Consider the following 22,494-nt stretch of genomic DNA (forward strand, 5'->3'; position numbering starts at 1 on the left):
AGCAGGTAGAGGTGACCTGTCAGGCTACCGATGAAGCTGTTGTCTGATGATGCTGGTCTCCATATGAACACCCCAGCCCAAGTCTTATTCAGTCAGCAGTTGCTTTTTCCACAAACTGTGATCTTTCACCTTAGCCCCAAGCAGAGGAGACTGTGGGGGGACCTGATCCATAACTTCTAAACTCACAAACGCTTTAGTAAATTAGATCCAGAAAAATTTGTACGACTAAATGGCTAGTCAGGTATGTGATGATGGCAGTGGAAATTAAGGGCCAGTGCCTTTAGGACTGAAGCCAGGAAGCATTGGATTTCTGGGAGACTCAAATGAGACATGGAGTTGACGCAGAAACCTTGACCACTTTTAACCCTTTAAACTCATCCTCATTTCTGTCTGTTTACTCCTCCCTTCTCTTCGGCAGATCTGACGACAGGACGACAACTAAGATCACTTCTTGGTTCCGGTTCCTTTAACCCGCCCATCCCGCCTTGGCTTCATTTAAGGGGTTCCATCGCCATCTTACATCAGTCTATACTGAGACTTACATCTGCAAAGGCGTATCAGTGACATGTCAGTTAGTTTTTTTGTTATTTTCTCAATCAGATATATGGACGCCCCAACCCGTTGTCATCTCACCTTTGTCTTTATTTCTCATACTGAGTGATAAAGGCTTTGTTCACTCTAGCTGTGTGATAACTCATCTGGGTCTAATAAGTTAGATCTTGCTCAATTCATTGCAATGAACTTCATAGTGGCGAGGCGCTAGTTGTTGACAGATATTCACACAGTTGTGGTTCTACATTATGTTTGTGAAAAACACATGTCATCCAAACACTACATGAAAGAGTAATATTCTGTTCTGTGATGCCATATTGATTTTTTGTCCTTATTTCAGACGCCTGCTATGCTCGATTTACATCTGTTACCCATGAATACTCTTCTATGTGGTTTACAAGATAACTCGTAGGTGACGTCTGTCGAGAGATCACCCACAATACATTATCTTCTATCTCTGACAGGATCATAGCATTTGTCACCTCGGTGCTACCCATCTCACAATTTGAGTGATACCGACTAGTCGGTTTTTAGGTTAAACAGTTCTGCATGGCGATTATGTTAGATTGGCAGGACCCCTTTTTGGGCTTACCTGGTAGCTGAGAACATTCTGACGAGTGAACAGCATAAAACGAATGTTGATTTGCTCAGGTGGCCAAGGCAGCTTGGCGATTGGTCTCTCTGCTGTGCCAGCCCAGGGGATATTATCTGTGAAACACCCGAGCCTGTCATAGCAGACTTCAGCAGCTAGAGGGCAAAGAAAAGAAAAGAAAATAGAAAATAAGAACACAAGTGAACTGATCTCCAAGCTTGATTGTAATCTCTGGAATACACTTGTGAAATGTGCAAATGACACCACAGTTGGAGGGATAGCAAACACTGAGGAGACAGAAAAAGCAATTCAAGAAGACCTGAAGAATCTTCACAACTGGGCAATGTATTGAAGAAAATGCTGTGGTCTATATGGAGGCAAAAGGAATATCAGTTATAAGTGCAAGGTGGGAGACGTCTGTAATGAGTGCCTGTTCCACAAGAACACAAAACAGATTTTATTTCAGAGTTTAGCCTCCACATAGTCCTACTATCATGAGGGGCCTCACCCCAAAATCTAGAGGCAGGCTTTCAGTGTGTGTAGGCCCAGCAAAAGGTTTTAATTCCAAATAATCCAGAATGGAAGAGAAGAACCATTAAAAACCTCTGGCCTACAATAGAAAAAACTCCAAAAATAGACCAAGAATAGCAGAAGTGTCCCATAAACAAAGAAAAATTCCAAATATCCATTGAGAATCAAAAGCGAGATACCTACCGTCAAAATGTTCCTCCTATTATAGGAAAGTCAAAGAGCCAAATAAATTAAATCCTTAATCAAAAAAGAACTACAACGACAAAATAGATAGAAAACCAGAAATCCCAATGAAAAGATAAAAAAAAAGCAAAACAAAATAACAAGACTTGGTTGACGTCGTTGAAGCAGAAACCTTTTCGACTTTTAAGAAGAATCGGAATGAGATGTTTGGACAGCTTAGCTATGAGCTAAATAAAGGGGCTTGACGGACTGAATGGTCTCCTCTCGTTTCTCAAACTTCTTATGTTTCTTACAAAAATGGAGAGGGAAGCCAAATGGGAATATCTGGAATCTTGCTAAGGCCTCAGCCAAGAATTTTGGCAAACAAATGGATTATCTCGCCATCCAAAGTGAGGGAAAGCCACTGGGGCAAAACTCCAAACCGTACGATAAACTTAAATATCAAACAGACAAGGAAAAAGTGGAACCTCTGAGGGAACCTCACAATGATGCGCATCTCTCCACCGCTGTTGTGTTGACCATTGTGGAGCGCTGCTTCACACACTCCAGGCACGTGTAGATATGCAGGATATAAATATTGAAAATTATTGAAACTATAAACAAATTAAACTGCGATGAGGCCCATCACAATGTATACTTCGAATATCTTTTTGAGGGGCAAAAAAAATACGGTGAATGTTTTAAAAAAGAAACGCTTATTGCAGTAAAAGATTTACAACTACTAGTCACCCTCACAATACTCTCCTCCACTTTGAATGCACTTAACCCAACACTCCTGCCACTTCACGAAGCAGTTATGGAAGTTTTCTTTCGAGAGTGTCTTTAGTTGGGCTGTCGTGGCTGCCTGGATGTCCTCAATGCATTGAAATCGTTCGCCTTTCATGGTCATTTTCAATTTAGGGAACACCCAGAAGTCACACGGTGCCTGATCTGGAGAATAAGGTGGATGTGGACACAGCGTGATGTTTTTATTCAACAGAAATTGTCATACTAGAAGGGATGTGTAACAAGGAGCGTTGTCATGATGAAGAATGAAACCATTTCAACATTTTCCTCAGTTTTTGATGATGAAGGATGTCCTGATCTTTTCTCGTCTTCAACCGAGTCAGATCCATTATGAAATCGATCAAACCACTTGTAAACAGTCTTAACTGTCGGTGTAGTGTCACCATAAACCGATTTTAACATCTGATGGGTTTCCTGTGCTTTTTGCAGTTTGAAACCAAGTTTCATGTTAATGCGTTGCTCGATGTCCATTATTAACGACAAACTTGAAAAACACACTTGAACTCAACAAACGACTGACAGGATCAAAGAAGTTGAAACTCATCACAAACTCGGCTCTAGGATGGACCTGTCATTGAATTGTTTGGCATTGCTCTTGGATGGTGCTTGGATTGCTTAAATAATTATCTGAGTGGGGAAGGAACAAATACTCAAAATAATTTCAGTACGCTTTCAATGCAATTATACTGTTACTAGCCAACCCGCGGTGTAGCATACGCCACATAATTATGTATTGATGGGTGAACACTTCCTGAACGACACAGTTGTCCAAATGGGGTGGGTTTGAGGATACCACTGTGAGTGAATGAAAAGATGGACCTCTGGAGAGAGCAACATACAATTGTCCGTGACTGAAAGCGAGATCGTCTGTGACGATGGAGGCCACGCTGGTGAAAGTTACTTCGTCGGTAGGGATAAGTTTCAGCACTTGTTCATTAAAGTGTAGCGAGTCTTCGTTGTTGACGCTTAATATATCTTGTGTACTGAGATGTTCCGGAGTCACGGTTGAGAAACACTTTTTTAATGTCTTTTAAGCACAGGGGAAAAAATGAACATGTGAAACATCCGTAATGTAATAAACCACCAAGAAAAGTAACATTGCAACAATGCTATCTACGACCCGATCGCTGTAAACAGAAGTGAAAACAAAATCGAGGCCGGTGCATTCTTTAACTGCCTTGTAGCGCAATGGTAGTGCTGCTGCTTTGCAGTAAGGAGACTGTGGAAGATTTTGGGTTCGCTTCCCGGCAAGGTTATTATAGTTTTGCCTTTTTATATTAGTTTTTATTTCTATATTTTTTCTGACCTTACTTGGAAATTCAGTTTAGTTTCAGTTTTCCTTCATCGTGTATTTTTAGTTTTAGTTTAGTTTTTATTTCACAAAGACATTTCTATTTTATTTTTATATATATTAGTTTCAGTTTTAGTTTTAGTAATTATGACATGGAGCACCTACAGAGTTAGTTTTGTGTCACAATCAGACAGAACTGTACACTTAACAGATTTGGATATGAGTTTAATGTTAGTGGAAGCTTACTACACCACATAGTTTATTATCTGGTCTTTCTTTTGTCTGATAAAAACAAGCATAATCAAAACTAGACACTGAATATGAACAATTTTACACAATTTTATACTTTTTAAAATATTTTCTCATGAAAATCACAGGGGCTTAGGAAGAACAGGGCTCTTAGACTTGAATGAGTGTGCTTGCCCCACCTAGCTGTATTGAGGGAAACAAAGAACAACAAGCATATAGTGTGAAGGTTAAGGGCAGTGAGTCTTGAATAGACCACCATAAAGGACAGTAAACCCATAATGAGCAGAGCAAGAGCAGGTAATAGGAGTACGGATAGGCATAAAACAACAGAGACAGCGTCTGAGATTAAGAACAACATATACATTATCTAAACCTGTTTATCCAGAGCAGGATCACAGGAAACCTGGAGTCTACCACAGCAGGTTTGGATGCAAGGCAGGAAAAATCCCTGGTATGCAATATGTATGATAAGGCTGATGTTAAGAACAAAAAGAATATGATGATTTCAACTATCTATTTTGAGAGAGGGAGAGAAAAACATTGAAAAAAGGGAGACAAATATTTTAAAATATAATTCTGCTAATGGATTACTTTCACAATATCAGGTATTTTGAGTTGTGAATATGAACTAAAAAAGATAAATTAATAAATATGGAATAAATACAAAAACCCATTAGTATGTTTAGTTTTTCATCACTTGTCAGACTCTCTACCTTTGTTTGTATCGCTTTGTTGTTAAACGATGTTTTTAAAGCAAAAGTGATTGATCAGCAACAATATGCTGATCTTGTATGATGACCTAGTCAGTCTCGATCAGTGCCATTTTATTTTCAACAACCGGGAGTGGTCTCCTCGAGACTTTCTTGTATACTCAGATATGGGGATGGATATTTGAGGAGTAAACCGCAAGACAATGATTATATTTTTATATTATGTACATTAAGGAACCATCAACAACAAATCAAATTAATAATATATTGAACAATTATTATAAAAGTAAAATTGAATAAATCGGACTCTGCAGCTGTATTAAAAAAAAAAAAATCGAGTATGTGTTCAGGTAAAGTACCACTTCCGGGTGATGGATTTGGCCCAAAAGTTAATACAGATCTATGGTGTAAACCACATGCCGAATTTCATCCATCTATCTAGTTGCATTTTTGAGTTATCGTGTTTACACACACACAGACACACACACAAACACACACATGCACGTGCGTACACACACAATTCCAAAAAATAGTATTGTTGGACACTGGTTAGTCTATAATGTCAAGATTCATCAAAATATCGAGGTCGAATTTTTTCATGATTACTATACTTTCTCTATACTTCGTATATGAGAAAGTAAAAACGATTTCTCCTTTGCGAAGAGGCAGGTGAATCGCTGTCAACAAAAAGCATACACCTGAGAAATAAACTGAAATGTTACTCACTCTTGATTTTTCTGTCCATATGGTAAACATTTTGTTGACTAGTACATTCTGATTTCAGCCGTTTGAATTACATCTTGATATACAACAAGCACAAAGAAAGGCGGCACGCATATCGCTTTCTATTTCACACGCTTTATGCACCCGCACTCAGCTTGCTCTGTCACCGCAAATGCTGTGTGAACAGCCGCCCTCCGTCACCAGCCACCGTTCACTGGATGAATATGTGCGGGCGGTTCGTGGTGGATGACTTTCTGTTTTAGAGTTAAAACTTACAAGGGTTAAAGACTAACAGCAAGAATATTCATTCAAAAACGAAAACTAAAAATATTTTAGTAAATTATTATTTTATTTCAGTTAGTCTTTCCAGCAACTTTAATAGTTTCGTTTAGTTTTAGTTTTTCATTTCGGTTTTGTTAATTATTTTATTTCAGTTTACGAAAATGTTTTTTTAATAATAGTTTCAGTTTTGATTTTAGTTTTAGTTAACTATAATAACCTTGCTTCCCGGTTCCTCCCTGTGTGGATAGCGCTTTGAATACTGAAAACACCGGTATATCAATGTAATGAAGTATTATTATTCTTATGTGTCCAGCGCGCTCTCTCTCGCGCGTGTGTGTGTGTGTCGCTCGCTCGCAACACGTGTTCCTGCAGGTATACGCCGCATAATCACTTATTGATGGCTGAACAGTTCCGGAAAGACACAGTTGTCTAAAAGGGGTGGTTTTGAGGATACAACAGTAAGTGAATGAAAAGATGGAACTCTGGAGAGAGCAACATACAACTGTCCGTGACTGAAAACTGGTTTTGGCAGATACATGCATATCTTTTTGAAAGTTTGTCCCTGTGCCTTATTAATTGTCATCGCAAAGGCCAATCTAACAGGAAATTGTCTTCGTGTAAACATAAAAGGCAAATTATCTGCAACAAACAAACTGTTTTACACGCTGCATACCAACCCACGGCGTAGTATACGCCGCATAATCACACCGCTTTTTTTAATGTTTTTTAAGCAGAGGGAAAAAAAATTAACATTTGGAAAATCCGTAACGCTGCTTTCAGTAAGTACAATGCACACGCGTTTAATTTGTCGGCCACTTTTTGCCAGTCATCTTTTCTGGTTTGGGCTACTTTTGCAGTGTTACCGCTTGTGCATATTAAATCTTGAAATCCTTCAACTAACTAACTAACTAACTAACTAACTAACTAACTAACTAACTAACTAACTAACTAACTAACTAACACCCACCCACACACACACACAGCTTGTATGAAAAAAATGTGCCTGTACTTTCATAATTTTGTTGCAGCCTATCAAAGACTTGCTGATCATTTTTTCTAGACTCAATATACATTGGCTTTTCACTCAGCACGGGGGCGCGCATTCATCTCGGATTATTACATCTGCGTTTGAAAAACTGACTTATCCCGGATGAGTTTCACCGGCATTAATGATTAGAAATCTGGTTGGAACAAAACCCTGCAGCCACAGGGGTTCACCAGGACCGAGTTTGTGAAACACTGCTGAACACAGACGAAACCGACTCAGGTGAGGAGTTGGGGCGGGCAAAGTGGTTGCAGTTATTGATTATTCAGTGTTGTTTGCCTGGGTGTCTGATCTGCTCAACAGGACCATAAATAAAAGGAAAACAATGTGAAGGCAATGTCACAGGTGATCCTGTGGTATGGCGGGTCCACAGCTCCCCTTCAAAAGGCCATTTTTAAATAAATAATCATTGCACTCACAGCGTAGCGAGGGGCGTGGAAGTGTGGCTGAAACGGTTTCAGGGTGGAGTCGTGCTGCGTGCATTTCTCCCCTGTGCAGTGTGCGAGCGAGTGAGGTAGAGCAGGCTCGAAGGCAATGTGTTCCTGTGGTATAGCGGGTCCATAGCTCCCCTTCAAAAGGCCATTTTTAATCAGGTGACTGACAGTAGTGGAGTCAGGCACAGAGAAGGTCAGCTGCAGAGAGAGCGTCTCGACTGTTGCAGGGCCGGCATCGGTGAAGCAGGTGAGACGCTAATGAAAAAGAGGCACCGGGCTTATTGGTTTTTAAAGACTGCTTCCTTCATTGTGTTTTAACCTCAGTTTTAAAGGATTGTTTTAAGGATCCCATGGGATACCCCTCGCAAACTGTTTTACACGCTGCATACAGCGATTCACATCCGCGAGAAACATGCCTCTATGAACAGTCAACTTGGCTCAGAGGTGCATGTGGACTATAGCACAGACGAAGATAAATGACGCCATGTTTTCCGAGTCGTTGCGTCTGAGTTGGTGGGCGTGGCTCTGCGAATTGTCGTCGTATCCAATGGTCTTATAGTTGGTGGGCGTGGCTCCGTCCTGCGTGCGCCATCGGTGTCTTACTTGTCGGCGGCTTAGTGAATTGTATATATAGATTTTAACATTACACTTGCAGTCATAGTTTACAATTTCACATAAACAACAATGGGGGGTGGGGGTATAAAATATGGTCTTTTAAGTAACCACTGCCCCACTAAAATACCATCCATGTATTTTTGTGGAAAAGAAAGATTTCATAAAACAAAAAGCTTAGTATTAATACATCAGCAAAAAAATGAAAACATTGAAAAAGCAGTTTTATTTCAAAAAGAAAATGTAATTGTAGCAATTAAATGAGAATAAAAACTATCCCTAATAAAAAACCTAATGTTGTCTATTCACTCAAAAAAAATGCATAGTTTAATCCGAATTTTGTCTCTATTGGCTATTCACTTCAAAAACAGTAAGAAAATAATCATTCAATAATCATTCTTATTCCCAGGCAGTGGCGTAGCTCGAGTTCGTGCCGCTCGGGGCGGGCTGGTGCTTCAATTTGCCGCCCTCCAACATATCTGAATATGTTAAACTATTTAAATAGAAAATTAAAATGATGTATAGACAAAAATTAAGATAAATTTTGCACAGATTTATTCATATATAGAGAAACAGCAATCATTTTTCACATATAATTATTTATAAGCATCAAATAGACAAGAATATAGTACAGACGCACAGATTAGCTATGTTCTAATTAGTAGTTTAATATAATTACGCGGCAAAAACCCAAACCAGTGCAGTGTACAAGTGATAGGTGGGGACGCAGAGCAAGAACACATTCAGATTGATAACGAAATGAAATTATAAATTGTAAATTAGTTGTTTATCTTCCTAGACATTATTATCAGTGTAATGTTTATGTTTATTTTTATTATTGCCTCATACATTTCAACTGCTGTGTCTGATGCCATCACAGGACAGTCTGAAAATGATTTTTGAAGCATTTGTGGAAAAAAATCAGAGAATTTTACTTTTTTCATTCATGAGTGATATTTTTCCAAACCCTGCTGCTTACACACAAATTGTACTGAGCCTTTAGGCTAATAATGCCGCCCCCAAAAATGTGCTGCCTGGGGTGGACCACCACCACTGCCCACCCCTAGCTATGCCACTGTTCCCAGGATGAAGCCTATGGCCAGATTTATACTACACACAACGCGACGCATGCTCCAGCACAGGGGTCACCAGCTCCAGTCCTGGAGGACCACTGTGGCTGCAGGTTTTCATTCTGACCCTTTTCTTAATGAGTGACCTGTTTTTGCTGCTAATTAACTTCTTTTGAATTAATTTTAATTAATAATAATAATAATAATTCATTACATTTATATAGCGCTTTTCTCAGTACTCAAAGCGCTAATTGACTTGTTCTTGAAGACGCAGACCCCTTAATTGTTTCTTTTTCCTTAATTAGCAGCCAAACAAAATACTGAGATACAAAATGAGCCAAAACAACTGATGTCCATCATACAATATCTGAAAATAAAGAAACATGAAGGTCTCAGGAATGTCAATCTGCTCCGGTCCCCAAAACATTTGACCAGTGCTGCTCTTAGAAAGAGAAAATCAACAATTTCTGAAATGCCTGCTAATGTTGTTATATATATTTTTTTATTTACTGTTCTTCATTATGTAAAGCACTTTGAGATACTTTTTTGTATGAACATGTGCTATACAAATAAATGTTATTATTATTATTATTATTAATGCACCACAAGAGCAGCAACAAGCCACGAAATTAATTAACAACAGGAATTGGCACCTCATTAAGGAGCTGGTTGGAGTGAAATCAGTTGGAGTTTGAGGCCCTGACTTGTTCTTCTGTTGCCTCACTCACTTCACGTCACATTTCTGTTTGGGTGCCATTTAAGGAAAGGAATGAAGCAATTCAGAGGAAGAACAAAGAAATTCAGGGTAACGTTTCTTAAAAGCCAAGTCAATTAAAATTAATTCAAAAGAAGTTAATTAGCAGCAAAAACAGATCACTAATTAAGAAAAGGGTTAGAATGAAAACCTGCAGCCAAGGTGGTCCTCCAGGACCAGAGTTGGGGACCCCTGATTTAAAGAAAGAAATGAAGCAATGCAGAGGAACTTCATTCTCAAGGTTTGTTTCCTGCCTTGCGCCCTGTGTTGGCTGGGATTGGCTCCAGCAGACCCCCATGACCCTGTAATTAGGATACAGCTTTTTGCATAATGGATGGACGGATGTGTCCCGGTCGTTAAAGCAATAACGTTAAAGCCATCAGCATTCTTTCTGTCTGATATCCTTACTCAGCCAACCAACAGAGGCCAACAGCGATCACCAGCGGGAAAATAATCAAAAAAAAAACTTTCAAATAATAATTAATAAGTTCCTTACAGAGGATGAAAACCCTTAGCAGATCACCGATGTTTCAACTTAAAAACATGGAGGCCACCTTGAGACAGGCTCATTCAGGAATCCAGCGCTGCTTGTATCTGGGTATCGTGATACTTCTGCCATAACGCTGTTACACACTTTTTAAACCATTTCAACTTCATCTATGCCGGTCCAGCTACAAGTTTCATCTCTCACAGGAATATCTCACACCCTCATCACAAATCTCATCTCACACCCTAATGAAAAGATAAGTGTCTGTGTACAGTACGTGTGTGTCTGTTTGATTGCTATGCCTCTGTCATTCCAACAGATGGTGCATCACAAACATTTGTATTAATAAAATGCATTGCATTTGTCATTCCAACAGATGGCAGGTGCATTTTATTACTACAAGTGTTTGTGATGCACCATCTGTTGGAATGCACAAAATACATTCTAAAAGATGGTGCACGGTAAATGTGAACTTCATGCTGAGGATAATACTAATGAGCACGGCTAGTAGATATGTATGTCCATTTCAAGAGGCCTTTCCCTGACTGGGGCTTTCTGTCTTGCTGATCTTTGCTGAGGATTATTTTAATTTCTTATTTTGTCTTTTATTTTTCTTCTCTTCATTATGTAAAGCACTTTGAGCTACTTTTTGTATGAAAATGTGCTATATAAATAAATGTTGTTGTTGTTGTTTGCCTGTCAGGCCTTCGGCTGGAGAGCATTCTTGAAGAGGATTTCATTGAGTTCTCCTGAATGTGGCAGATTATCTGAAGAGCTTTCCGGTTAAGGATGACCACGGTGTCTTACTGTACTCCTTAAAACTCTCCTGCTCATCCCCGTGTCCCACTGAGGACCCAGAAGGTGGACTTACCATGGGCCGTGCCAAGCAGCAGCACTCCGAAAAGCCAGATGGGAGACATCTGCAGCACTCAATTCACAAGTGAATGACGTGTGGGCGCCCTGGCAGAGCTGCCCACTCACTTTTATAGCACACAGCGATCCAGCAACACCAACTGTCATACGGGCATGAGAAGCCGGCAGCTGGCAATGGAGAGATAAGCCATCCAGAGAGGAGAGAGTTCAGCGTGTGCCAAACATGTGAAGCAGGTCATGGACACCACAGAATAAATACTGTTAATTTCCAGGTCTAGATGTGCGTGCTAAGGGAGCTTAAAACTCCATTTAACCAATTGCTGCCCTGATGATGGCAGAGTCCAGTGACGAAGGTGAGGAAGCCAAGTTTTCATTCTGATTGAAGCTGTGGGTGACTGCAGACAAGGGTAGCCTGTGAACATAGTGGGCCTGAGTCCAAGAGCAAATGCTTCAGGATTTTTCATCACCAAAGGGACGGAGAACAGTTATTACTTTTAACTTTTAGAAACAAATGGCCTTCACACCATCTGGCGGTATTAAAACCAACCACCACAGACATTTCCAGTACTTTTATGTACCTCTTTGGAATGGAGACATTGGCACTACATGGGAGGCTCACACCCATGAACTCACCTAAAGTTTAGCCATCCATTCAGCTGTTTGTCTGTAGCAAGATGTGACAGGGGAGCCTGGAAGGAATTGTAACTGGCACCAGCAAATGAACAAATGAAACTTGGGGTTCAGGACCGCAGGGAGCCACTTGGAGATTCCAGGAGGACCACCTCAGTAATTCCTGACATCACTCCTGACCTCAGACGTGGTCTCGGCACCTGCCCTGGAAGAAGACAAGCAAAGGACAAAGCAGGTGGAGAGTGGGCAGAGCTCTAGGCACCCCAAAGAGACTATGGCCAGTACCCTAGTCTAGATGGGCATATTCTTTGGTCATTTGTGATTTTATTATTATTATTTTGTGTGAGTGGCAAGGCGGTGCAGTGAATAGTATGGCTGCTTTACAGACTCGGCATCCTGAGTTAGAATTTGGAGATCAGATGTGGGCTTGAGGAGCTTGCATGTTGTCTTCAAATTTACAGATAGATAGACTGATAGATAGATAGATAGATAGATAGATAGATAGATAGACTGATAGATAGATAGATAGATAGATAGATAGATAGATAGATAGATAGATAGATAGATAGATAGATAGATAATACACTTTATTTATATAGCGCCTTTCCCATGCTCAAGGCACTTCACAGAGTTTAAGAAAGAACGGCAGGGTATACAGTATATAGCATTGTACTAACCAGATAAATAAATAAAGAAGACTAAGACAGTAAATTCAGAGAAAAGCCTAACAGACCACATAATCGATGGTCTCACACACACACACACACACACACACACACACAGGTTACATGAGCATCTTGACATAGAGTTAAACAGAGAGAAGGGTAATAAAGTCAAGTAGAGCTAAAAGCCTTCCTGGACAGATGAGTTTTGAGTTGTTTTTTAAAGGAATTCATGGAGTCAGCTGACCTGATTAATTTCAGTAGGTCATTCCAGAGTCTGGGCGCTATACAGCTGAAGGCCCTGCTGTCACCCATGGAGTGTAGATTAGTGTGGGGTACAACAAGATTACCAGAATCAGAGGACCTTAGTGGGCGGGCAGGCACATAGTGATGGAGAAGGTCACTGATGTAGTTTGGTGCGAGGTTATTTAAGGCTTTGTAAGTTATTAGTAGGATTTTATATTCGATTCTGTAAGACACAGGGAGCCAGTGAAGACGAAATGGGATGGGTGTGATGTGGTCGCTGCTGCTGGTCCATGTAAGGACTCCTGCAGCTGAGCTTTGAATAAGCTGGAGCTGTGATATAAGATTAGAAGGGGCACCTGCCAGCAGTGAGTTACAATAACCGATGCGGGATGTGATACAAGTATGGACAAGTATCTCAGCATTAGAGAAGGAGAGGAAGAAGAGGACACGGGATATGTTATGAAGGTGAAAGTAAGAAAGTTTCTTAATGTGATTTATGTGAGCGGAATAAGAGAGGGAGGAATCAAAAATGACACCAAGATTTTTTACAGTAGAGGCAGGTCTGATGAGATCACTGCCAAGATGGACTGGGAAGGAGCTCATTTTATTAAGTTGCACATTAGTCCCAATTTGCAATTTGAGTTCAGTTTTGTTGCAATTTAATTTTAAAGAGTTCTGCTCCGTCCAGGTTTTAATTTCACTGAGACAAGTTGTGAGCTGAGAAAGCTCTGATGAAGTTCCACTTTTAACATTGAAGTAGATTTGAGTATCATCTGCATAAAAATGATAACCCAGTCCAAAGCTATGAATAATATGGCCAAGGGGAAGCATATACTGTACTGAAAATACAGAAAAGCAGAGGACCGAGGACAGAGCCCTGTGGAACCCCTTGTGTGACTGGCGCTGTGCTGGACCTGCTGTTGCCAAGACTAACAAACTCTTACCTATCAGTCAGATAGGACTTGAACCACTGGAGGGCAGTGCCAGAGATACCCAGCATGTTCTACATTCTGGACAGTAGAACGTCATGTCTGACCGGAGTGTCAAATGCTGCACTGAGGTCTAACAGAATTAATATGCTGGTTTGTCCAGAGTCTGCTGCCATAAGCAAATCATTGGTTACCTGTAGCAGAGCAGTTTCACAGCTGTGCCGCGCCCTGAAACCAGACTGAAAGGGTTCCATCAAATTATTAGAAGTTAAGTAGATGGTGTTTTGGGAAGCTACAACATGCTCAAGAAGTTTTGACAGGAAAGGTAAGTGGGAAATAGGCCGGAAATTGTTAAGATTGTCAGCATCAAGGCCAGACTTTTTTAACATTGGGGTTACAGAAGTGAATTTAAAAGTGAGCGTCACAAAGCCAGTGTCAAGGGATGAGTTTATTATTGTTGTAATAGTCGGGATTATGGCATGAAGGCAGGATTTAAGAAGTGTGCTGGGGATCCAGTACACAAGTAGTCGGCCTCATCTTAGAAAGCAGATCATTAACAAAAGCAGATGTGACTGGTGAGAACTTAGAGATGGAGCTGGATGGAGTGAGAAAACAGGGAAAGATATAAACAGATGATGTATTTATGTTAGTTGAATTATTTAGATGTTTAATTTTGTTACGGAAAAAGTGGATGAATTTCTCACAGACTTCAGTAGAAGAGGTAGTTGGGCCAGAGGCAGGTTGGAGTAGTTTATTAACTACAGAGAACAAAACCCTTGGGTTATCATGGCCACTTTCTATTATTCTGTCATAATGGGTGTTCTTGGCTGTACTTAGTGCTTCTCTGTAAGCTCTTTGGTGGTCAGAGAAGGCCTGGATATGTACGGTGAGGATGGATGGATGGATGGATGGACGGACGGACGGACGGACGGACGGACGGACGGACGGACGGACAGACAGACAGACAGACAGACAGACAGACAGACAGACAGACAGACAGACAGACAGATAGACAGATAGATAGATAGATAGATAGATAGATAGGAACATTAGAACACACAGACTAGATCAGGCCATTCAGCCCAACAAAGCTCCCCAGTCCTGTCCACTTATTTCTTCCAAAAAAACATCAAGTCCAGTTTTGAAAATCCCTAAAGTCTTACTGTCTACCACACTACTTGGTCACTTATTCCAAGTGTCTATTGTTCTTTGTGTAAAGAAAACCTCCTGTGACTTGTACTCCACACATCAAGGCGCTATATAACCTGACATTCAGTTAGCCTTCTTAATGGCTTCAGAACACTGTCGGGAAGTCAATAGCTTAGAGTCCACTATGACTCCTAAATCCTTCTCATAAGGTGTACTCTCGCCCATTGTGTATTCAACCTAACATTTTTACTTCCTATGTGTACTCCTTTACATTTACTGACATTAAATTTCATCTGCCATACATCTGCCCAAGCCTGTATGCTATCCAAGTCCTTCTGTAATGATACAATGGATTCCAAATTATCTGCTAATCCACCTATCCTGGTATCATCTACAAACTTAACCATCTTGTTACTTATATTCCTATCTAAATCATTTATATATATATTAAAAATAGCAGCGGCCCTAGTACTGACCCCTGCTGGTCTCCACTCTTAACATCGGCCAATTCTGATGAGGTTCCTCACACCATCACACTCTGCTTCCTGTGTCTGAGCCAATTCTGCACCCATCTATAAACATCACCCTGAACTCCCACTTCTATTAATTTGATGCCCACCCTCTCATGTGGCACCTTATCAAATGCTTTCTGAAAGTCCAGATAAATAACATCATCTGCTCCACTCTGATCGTATCCTTTTGTTGCCACCTCATAGAATTCCAGCCTGTTAGTAAAACACGACCTCCCTCGTCTGAACCCATGCTGACTGTTCCTAATAACTCCTGTCCTTGCCAGGTGTTGCTCGATCTTATCCTTAATAATTCCTTCCATTAATTTTCCTGTGATGTTTTATGTTAAGCTTACTGGCCTATAGTTGCTTGGATCTGCCCTGTCACCCTTTTTATATAATGGGATGATATTTGCCATTTTCCAGTCCTTCAGAATCTCTCCAGTGCGCAGTGACTTCCTAAAAATATGCGTCAAGGGTTTATATCTGCACTCGCTAGCCTCCTTAAGAACTTGAGGATAAATATGATCTGGTCCTGGTGATTTGTTTGATTTCAACCTATTTAATCTCAGCAGTACTTCTCCCTCTACAATTTCCAAATCCCTCAGTACCTCCTTAGTAGTCACGTTTACCTCTGGAAGGTTATCCACTTGCTCACTTGTAAACACCTCAGAAAAATGTAAGTTTAGGTCATCCACTATTTCATTGTCTGTATCTTTTAATTCCCCTTTAGTGTTCCTGATGTACTTCACCTCCTCCTTGACTGTTCTTTTACTACTAAAATACTGAAAGAATCACTTAGGGTCATTCTTCACCTTATCTGCCATATTCCTCTCCAACTGCCTTTTAGCCTCCCTGATATCCTTCTTAATGGTTGCCCTCATGTTTTCATACGCTCTATGATTCACTACTCTTATTTGCCTTATAAAGCAGTTTTTTCCTTTGCAACTTCTTTTTTAAACCTTTATTAATACACTGTGGAGTTTTTAAAAAATTCCTATTAATTCACAATTTAGGTATGTATCATAATATCATAATTATGCTCTGCTACATACAACTCCAACTCGCTTACCTTACTTTTGATACTTCTAGCATTAAGGCAAGCTATTTTTAATGTGTTACTCCTTCTACATTTAAATGTTTGCTTAGAATTTACATTACTATGCATTTTAATTTCTACACCGTTGTTTTATCCTCCAGGTATAGATCTAAACCTGGCCTGTCCTAAACTCCCTGCCCCCCCACTCCCTAGTTTAAACAATCCTCGTCTAGCTTACACATACGCCTCCCCAATACATTGGTGCCCCTCCAGGTCAGATGTAAACCATCTGTTCCAAAAGGAGTCCCAATGCCCCATAAACCTATACCTATACCCGCGTTAAGCCTTCTAATCTCCTCATTCTTAGATAGATAGATAGATAGATAGATAGATAGATAGATAGATAGATAGATAGATAGATAGATAGATAGATAGATAGATAGATAGATAGATAGATAGATAGATAGATAGATAGATAGATAGATAGATAGATAGATTAGTTTTTAAAGTAACCTTTATTGTAAACATAAGCAAAAAACTCAAACATAAACATACACAATCAATAGAAAAGAAAACCAAATTTCAGAATAAACAACAGAGCCATACATCAGACCCCTATTACTCCCCCTTTACACCCCTCCTACTCCGCACATTAATAACAAAAGCAACAGTTAATAATTCATTATAACACAAAGACCACCATAACTCCCCCTTTACGCTCCTCCTACTCCGCACATTAATAATCACATGGTATTGATGCCCACCATTTCTTTCTCTTGCCCACCACAGTGAAATCAGAAATTCATTTTCAGCTCCCCTTCATCGACTGAGCACAGCACCCCTTTCGCCCCCCACACATTTTCAAACACCCCCATTCTATTCATCTGTTTATAAAAAGCAAACTCCAGTCTTATTCTTGAATAAACATTCAACTTAAAAATTAAACAAATATCCGTCGGTTCTGACCCACATTGCTTATTATTTCGACTTTTGAGAATGGCCAGCTTTGCTTCACCTAACAGAAAGTTAAACAGCTGAATCCTGCATTGAGTTTTCTTATTATATTTACTTCCAAAAATGAACAGGACTTCATTAAAAGTTCCAATCAAATTGGTACACAAAGCTTCAAAGAACCTGAAGAATCCCACCAGTCGATTACAATACAAAAACAAATGAAAAATTGTTTCTTTTTGTCCACAGAATATGCAAGAATCATTATCCGCTTCTTTAATAATGTTCAAAAAGGAGTTGGTGGCAATGATCCCGTGCCCAATTCTCCACTGCAAATCTGCAGTTCTTTTGTTGCTCAGTGGCTTGTAGAGCTCCCTCCATGCAGGTCCCCTGTGCCCTTCCACTCCCAGCTTCTCCCTCCATGGAGTGTCCAGCACAGACACCAATGCATGGAAATGAGTCACCTTAACGCAGTACTCATAAAGTTCTCTCTTGGTCAGTGAGTCAAAGCCCACCACTGTTCCTTTGGTGAACTTAACAACTGAATGTTCTGGCAGTAATGAGAGGTCCACAGCGGGGCAAACATCCAAAATATTACCAGTGGAGCTGATGGAGTCATTTAGCAAGTGATAGTCTTTAGTTACAGAGGAGAGAAGGTGCTGAATCGTCCTGACTGAATTTACTTCAAGAAGAGAAGCCAAGACTTCAGCATCAATAAAAAACTTGGTATTGGTATCATAAATCTGTGCCAGTGTCAGTACCTGATGCTTAATAAGAATTGAAACAAAACTCTCACTGTGCAAGAGAGGGCATGAAAAGACCGAATTAAAAATTAAAGGCTCATTTTGTAGCCAGCCAGTTGTGTTAAAATTCCTCCTAAACACCAAGTGCCAAGTTAATAGGACACCTCTGTAAAATTGTGGCAACACAGAAAGGTCCATTTTTTGTAGATTTATTACCAAAAGTGCTTTATCAAACCCTAGCCCACCCACACGATGAAGGAAACTTAGTGCTAACTCCCTCCAACTCAGGGAATATGAAACACAGAAAAGCTTCTGTAGGACTTGGAGCCTGAGGGCTGCGACTTTTGAGGGGATATCCAGAAGTCCCTGACCGCCTTCTTCCAATGGTAAAAACAGCACACTCTGCTTTAGCCAATGCAAGCTGTCCCAGAAAAAAATCAACCAAAACTCTTTGGATCTTTTTCAAAAGCCCCAGAGGGGGTCACCACACATGAGTTTGTGCCACAGCATTGAGGCCACCAAATTATTGATGACGATCACCCGCCCTCTGTATGACAGTTTAAGTACAATCCACTTCCACTTGTTCAGACGAGAGGTCACTTTCTCTAAAAGTCCCTCCCAATTACTCTCATCCACCCCATCACTGCCCATGACCACCCCAAGATACTTGAAGCACTTCCTGTTCCATTTCAGGCCACCAGGCAAGTCTGGTAAAGGACATCCAGACCAGGAGCCCAGTAAGAAGGCGTTACTCTTAGTCCAATTTAGTTTTGCTGATGATATGCTCTCGAAAATTTGTTGGCAAGAAATCAAAACTTCAATGTCACCCTTTGATTTGATAAAAACAATAATATCATCAGCGTAGGCCAAACATTTGAAATTAATATTTGGGCAGGACGGAAATGTCACCCCCTGTAGTCTCTGCCTCAACTGAAAAAGAAACGGCTCGATGGCCAAAGCGTAGAGCATGCCGGACAAGGGGCAGCCCTGCCGAATTCCCCTCCTGACTGGAAATGGTGCACACAGGGTGCCATTAATTTTTAAAATCCCAAAGACATTGGTGTACAGCATTGCAATCATCTGAACAAAAGTATCACCAAACCCAAAACATTTCAATGTTTTAAACAAAAACCGGTGATCAACTCGGTCAAAAGCTTTCTCCTGGTCAATGGATAAGATTCCTAAAGCCATCCCAGAAAGATTTGAGGCTGAAATGATATCACGCAATACAAAAATATTGTCATAAATAGTCCTGTCGGGCACACAGTATGTCTGACAGGGACTGACAAGCAGGTCCATCACAGTCCTCAGGCGGCTGGCCAGGGCCCTCGAGAAGATCTTATAGTCCGTGCACAGCAGACTCACAGGGCGCCAGTTCTTTATTTGGCAAAGGTCTCCCTTCTTAGGCAGCAGAGTGACGACTGCTCTTCTGCAGCTCAACGGCAGTTCCCCGACCTGTAAACTCTCGAAGAACACCGCGTACACCTCCGCACCCAGCAGGTACCAGAAATGTTTATAGAATTCAGCTGGGATGCCATCGATTCCTGATGCCTTTCCAGTATTTAAACCAGCCAGTGCATCTGAGAATTCTTGAAGGCTGATGTCTGCCTCCAGCGTCAGCTTGACCGTGTCTGGAAGTTTGGGTAATCCGTACAAATAGTCCAACATGGCCGAATCATCAATTACACCATCTTTAAATAAATCCGAGTAAAAAGACACCGCAAAGTTCCTGATCTCCTCTGTGGTGTGCAGCTCTCGACCTTCAGCGTCCTGCAGCATGTGGATCACTTTACTCTCGGCCTCTTTCTTTTCCAGATTAAAGAAAAATTTCGTAGGTGCGTCCAGGTGATTTAAAGTTTGAAAACGTGAGCGCACCAAGGCACCTTGAGCACGGAGCTCCAGGAGTTCAGAAAGAGATTTTTTTCTGGATGTTAAAACAGCAAGCGTTTCTTCACTAAAGCAGTCTTGTAAGATGCTGTGCAGATTTGTGATGTCCTCTTCCAGGCTCTTCATCTCATAAAGACACCGCCTGGTCACATGCTGAGTGTACTGCTGGCAAAAGGCTTTTATCTGCACCTTCGACACATCCCACCACTGCCAAAGAGATGGGAATCTGAACTTGGTTTGTGTCCACTGCAGCCAGAAAAACTCAAAACACTTGAGGAAATGAGAGTCTTCTAACAGGGAGACATTAAAGTGCCAAAGAGATTTAGAGAAAGGTTTTACAGGGACAGAGACATTTATTCCCACCAGAGAGTGATCTGAGAATCCGACAGGGCAAATATATGCCTTTGTGATCGTGTTCAGTAGGTGCCTCAGACAGTAGAAACGGTCCAAACGCGCCATCGAAATGCACCCACCGCCCCCCTTAACCCAGGTGTACTGCCTATCTGATGGAAATTTACTTCTCCAGATGTCCACCAGGTCCGAGTGGTCTAATAAGGAGTGTAACGCTCGGACAGATGCTGGATGAGGCTCAGCACCATTACGGTCCATTAAGTTATTATCCGTACAATTAAAATCTCTTCCGACCAACAGGATCTCCCCATTAACAAAACTCTCCAGCACCTTCCTCAGAGCTTTAAAGAAACAAAGTCTCTCTCCTCCATTTGTTGGAGCGTAAATGTTAATAAACACCAAATTTTGGTTCTTGTCCTTCACCTGAACTACCAAAAGGCGCCCAGCCACCACCTCACTAATGTTCGTGATTTGTAAATTTGCCATTTTTGAGATTAGTATGGCCACCCCAGCACTGACGTGTGAGCCATGACTCAGGACAGCCTGACACCCCCACTCACGCAACCAGTCCTGCTGATTTCTAACATCAGAGTGAGTCTCCTGTAAGAAAGTGACTTGAAGAGCCTTTTGGTTTAAAAAGTCAAACAGAGCGGCTCTCTTTGCAGTCGCCCTACAGCCATTCACATTTAAACTCCCAATGTGTAAAGACTGCATTAATGAGACACAGATGGGAGTGAACAGCACTGCACATGTCAACCACAAATAAAGAAGATTCAAGAAACTATACATTATTTCTGAAAAATGGACTTTCGCACCCTGCTAATCACATTTTTTAGCCTGGTAGTTTCTTTTTGGTCCATTCCCAGAAGCGCCGCTTTGCGCATCACCCTCTGAGCGGACACCACAAACAATGGAAGGTCAGGGAAGTGATCCTCTACTCTAATACCCCTCCTGCCTTCGATGAAGTCCAAAAACTTCTTAATACTCTCAGTGTCATACCCGCCACTGAGTCTGTATTGGGACGAGGTCGTACTCCTTACTGAGACGTCAGTGTCACCGCCGTCGTGCTCACGATCACTCAGGTCGCTGTGACAATCACTTTGACTTCTAAGAGTCCAGCTACACCCTTGAGATGGCTCGCCAGCTACGTGACTTTTCTTTGCAGATTTTTTAGTGTCTGATTTTTCTTTACGTTTTCGAGTGCGAACTGTAAATTCCTCCTCACACCCCCCCACTGATCAGTCTCGCCACTCACACCCACTGCAGTCTCACTCCTCTGTCCTTCCATAGCGCTCGTCTCGGTGAGCTCAGCCAGGCGCCCGTCAACACACTCCGGTGTTTCTGCAGCCACGTCGGTAGCCATAGCTTCAGTCACAGCGGGGCCGACTGGCGCGGCACTCCCTGTGCCGACCATCGCCGTCTTATCCCCACCGCTGCTGACCTCTGCAGTCTCCGGCTTATTCTTAGTCGGTTCAGTATCCACAGACTCGCACTGAGCACTTTGAACTGACTCGTGTTTAACGGGATCGCCGGGCTCAGCCGACGCATTCCCTTCAGTAGTCAGCAGGCTCGTCTCAGGAGCGACTGTTAACACTGCAGTGGGGAGCAAAGCACTCACAACCTGTGCTTCGTCTACGAGCTCAGTTAACTCTGCAGTCTCCTCATCCTCCATACTGTCCACCTCCTCACCACTTTCATACTCCGTCTCATCGCTCTCTGAGGCAGGGGCAGCGCTTCGGCCCACTGATGAAATGGTCTCATTCTTACACTGAGACGCCTTGTGTCCGGCCCTCCCACAGTTAAAACACTTCATCGAGTCCGAAGTAACAAAAACCACATAATCACAGCCATCAACTTTGAATCTTAGAGCAACATTTATGTCCTCATTCATGTTGTTCAACACCATAAAAACCTGCCTCCTAAATGAAACAACGTGTTTCAATTCTTTCATTTTACAGCCCAACGGAATCATCACTATGTCTGATAAAACCTGGCCATAGCGGCGCAGTTCCTGCACCAAAATATCATTTTTTAAGAAAGGAAGGACATTTGAAATTATAATCTTTTTTGCAGGTGCTGATAGACGTAAAACAGGAACCAAAGCGCCATTAACAATAACCCCTTCTTCTACAAGTTTATCAACCAGGGATTCCTCATTAAGAAAAACCATCCATCCATAAAAACCACCACCGCCTTATTCATTCTTGAGGCCGAACGGACATTC

General features: G+C 41.4%; 1 protein-coding gene across 2 annotated transcripts in view; it reads right to left on the reverse strand.

Annotated features, from left to right (window-relative positions):
• The window catches only part of LOC114647322 (pancreatic lipase-related protein 2-like), a 66,281-nt gene that overhangs the window by 43,481 nt on the left and 306 nt on the right, over positions 1-22,494 (reverse strand). Inside the window, exons 1-2 of one of the 2 annotated variants that reach the window (XM_028796010.2) lie at positions 11,173-11,320; positions 1,145-1,299 (exon numbers count right to left, since the gene is read on the reverse strand). In XM_028796010.2, the coding sequence (XP_028651843.1) occupies positions 1,145-1,299; positions 11,173-11,221 (204 nt within the window). In that variant the 5' untranslated portion in view covers positions 11,222-11,320. Of the gene's footprint in view, positions 1-1,144; positions 1,300-11,172; positions 11,321-22,494 lie in introns of those variants that run through there. The other variant, XM_051923489.1, reaches the window with a different exon arrangement.

This window comes from Erpetoichthys calabaricus, chromosome 2 (genome assembly GCF_900747795.2).
Source record: "Erpetoichthys calabaricus chromosome 2, fErpCal1.3, whole genome shotgun sequence".
Classification (NCBI taxonomy): domain Eukaryota; kingdom Metazoa; phylum Chordata; class Cladistia; order Polypteriformes; family Polypteridae; genus Erpetoichthys; species Erpetoichthys calabaricus.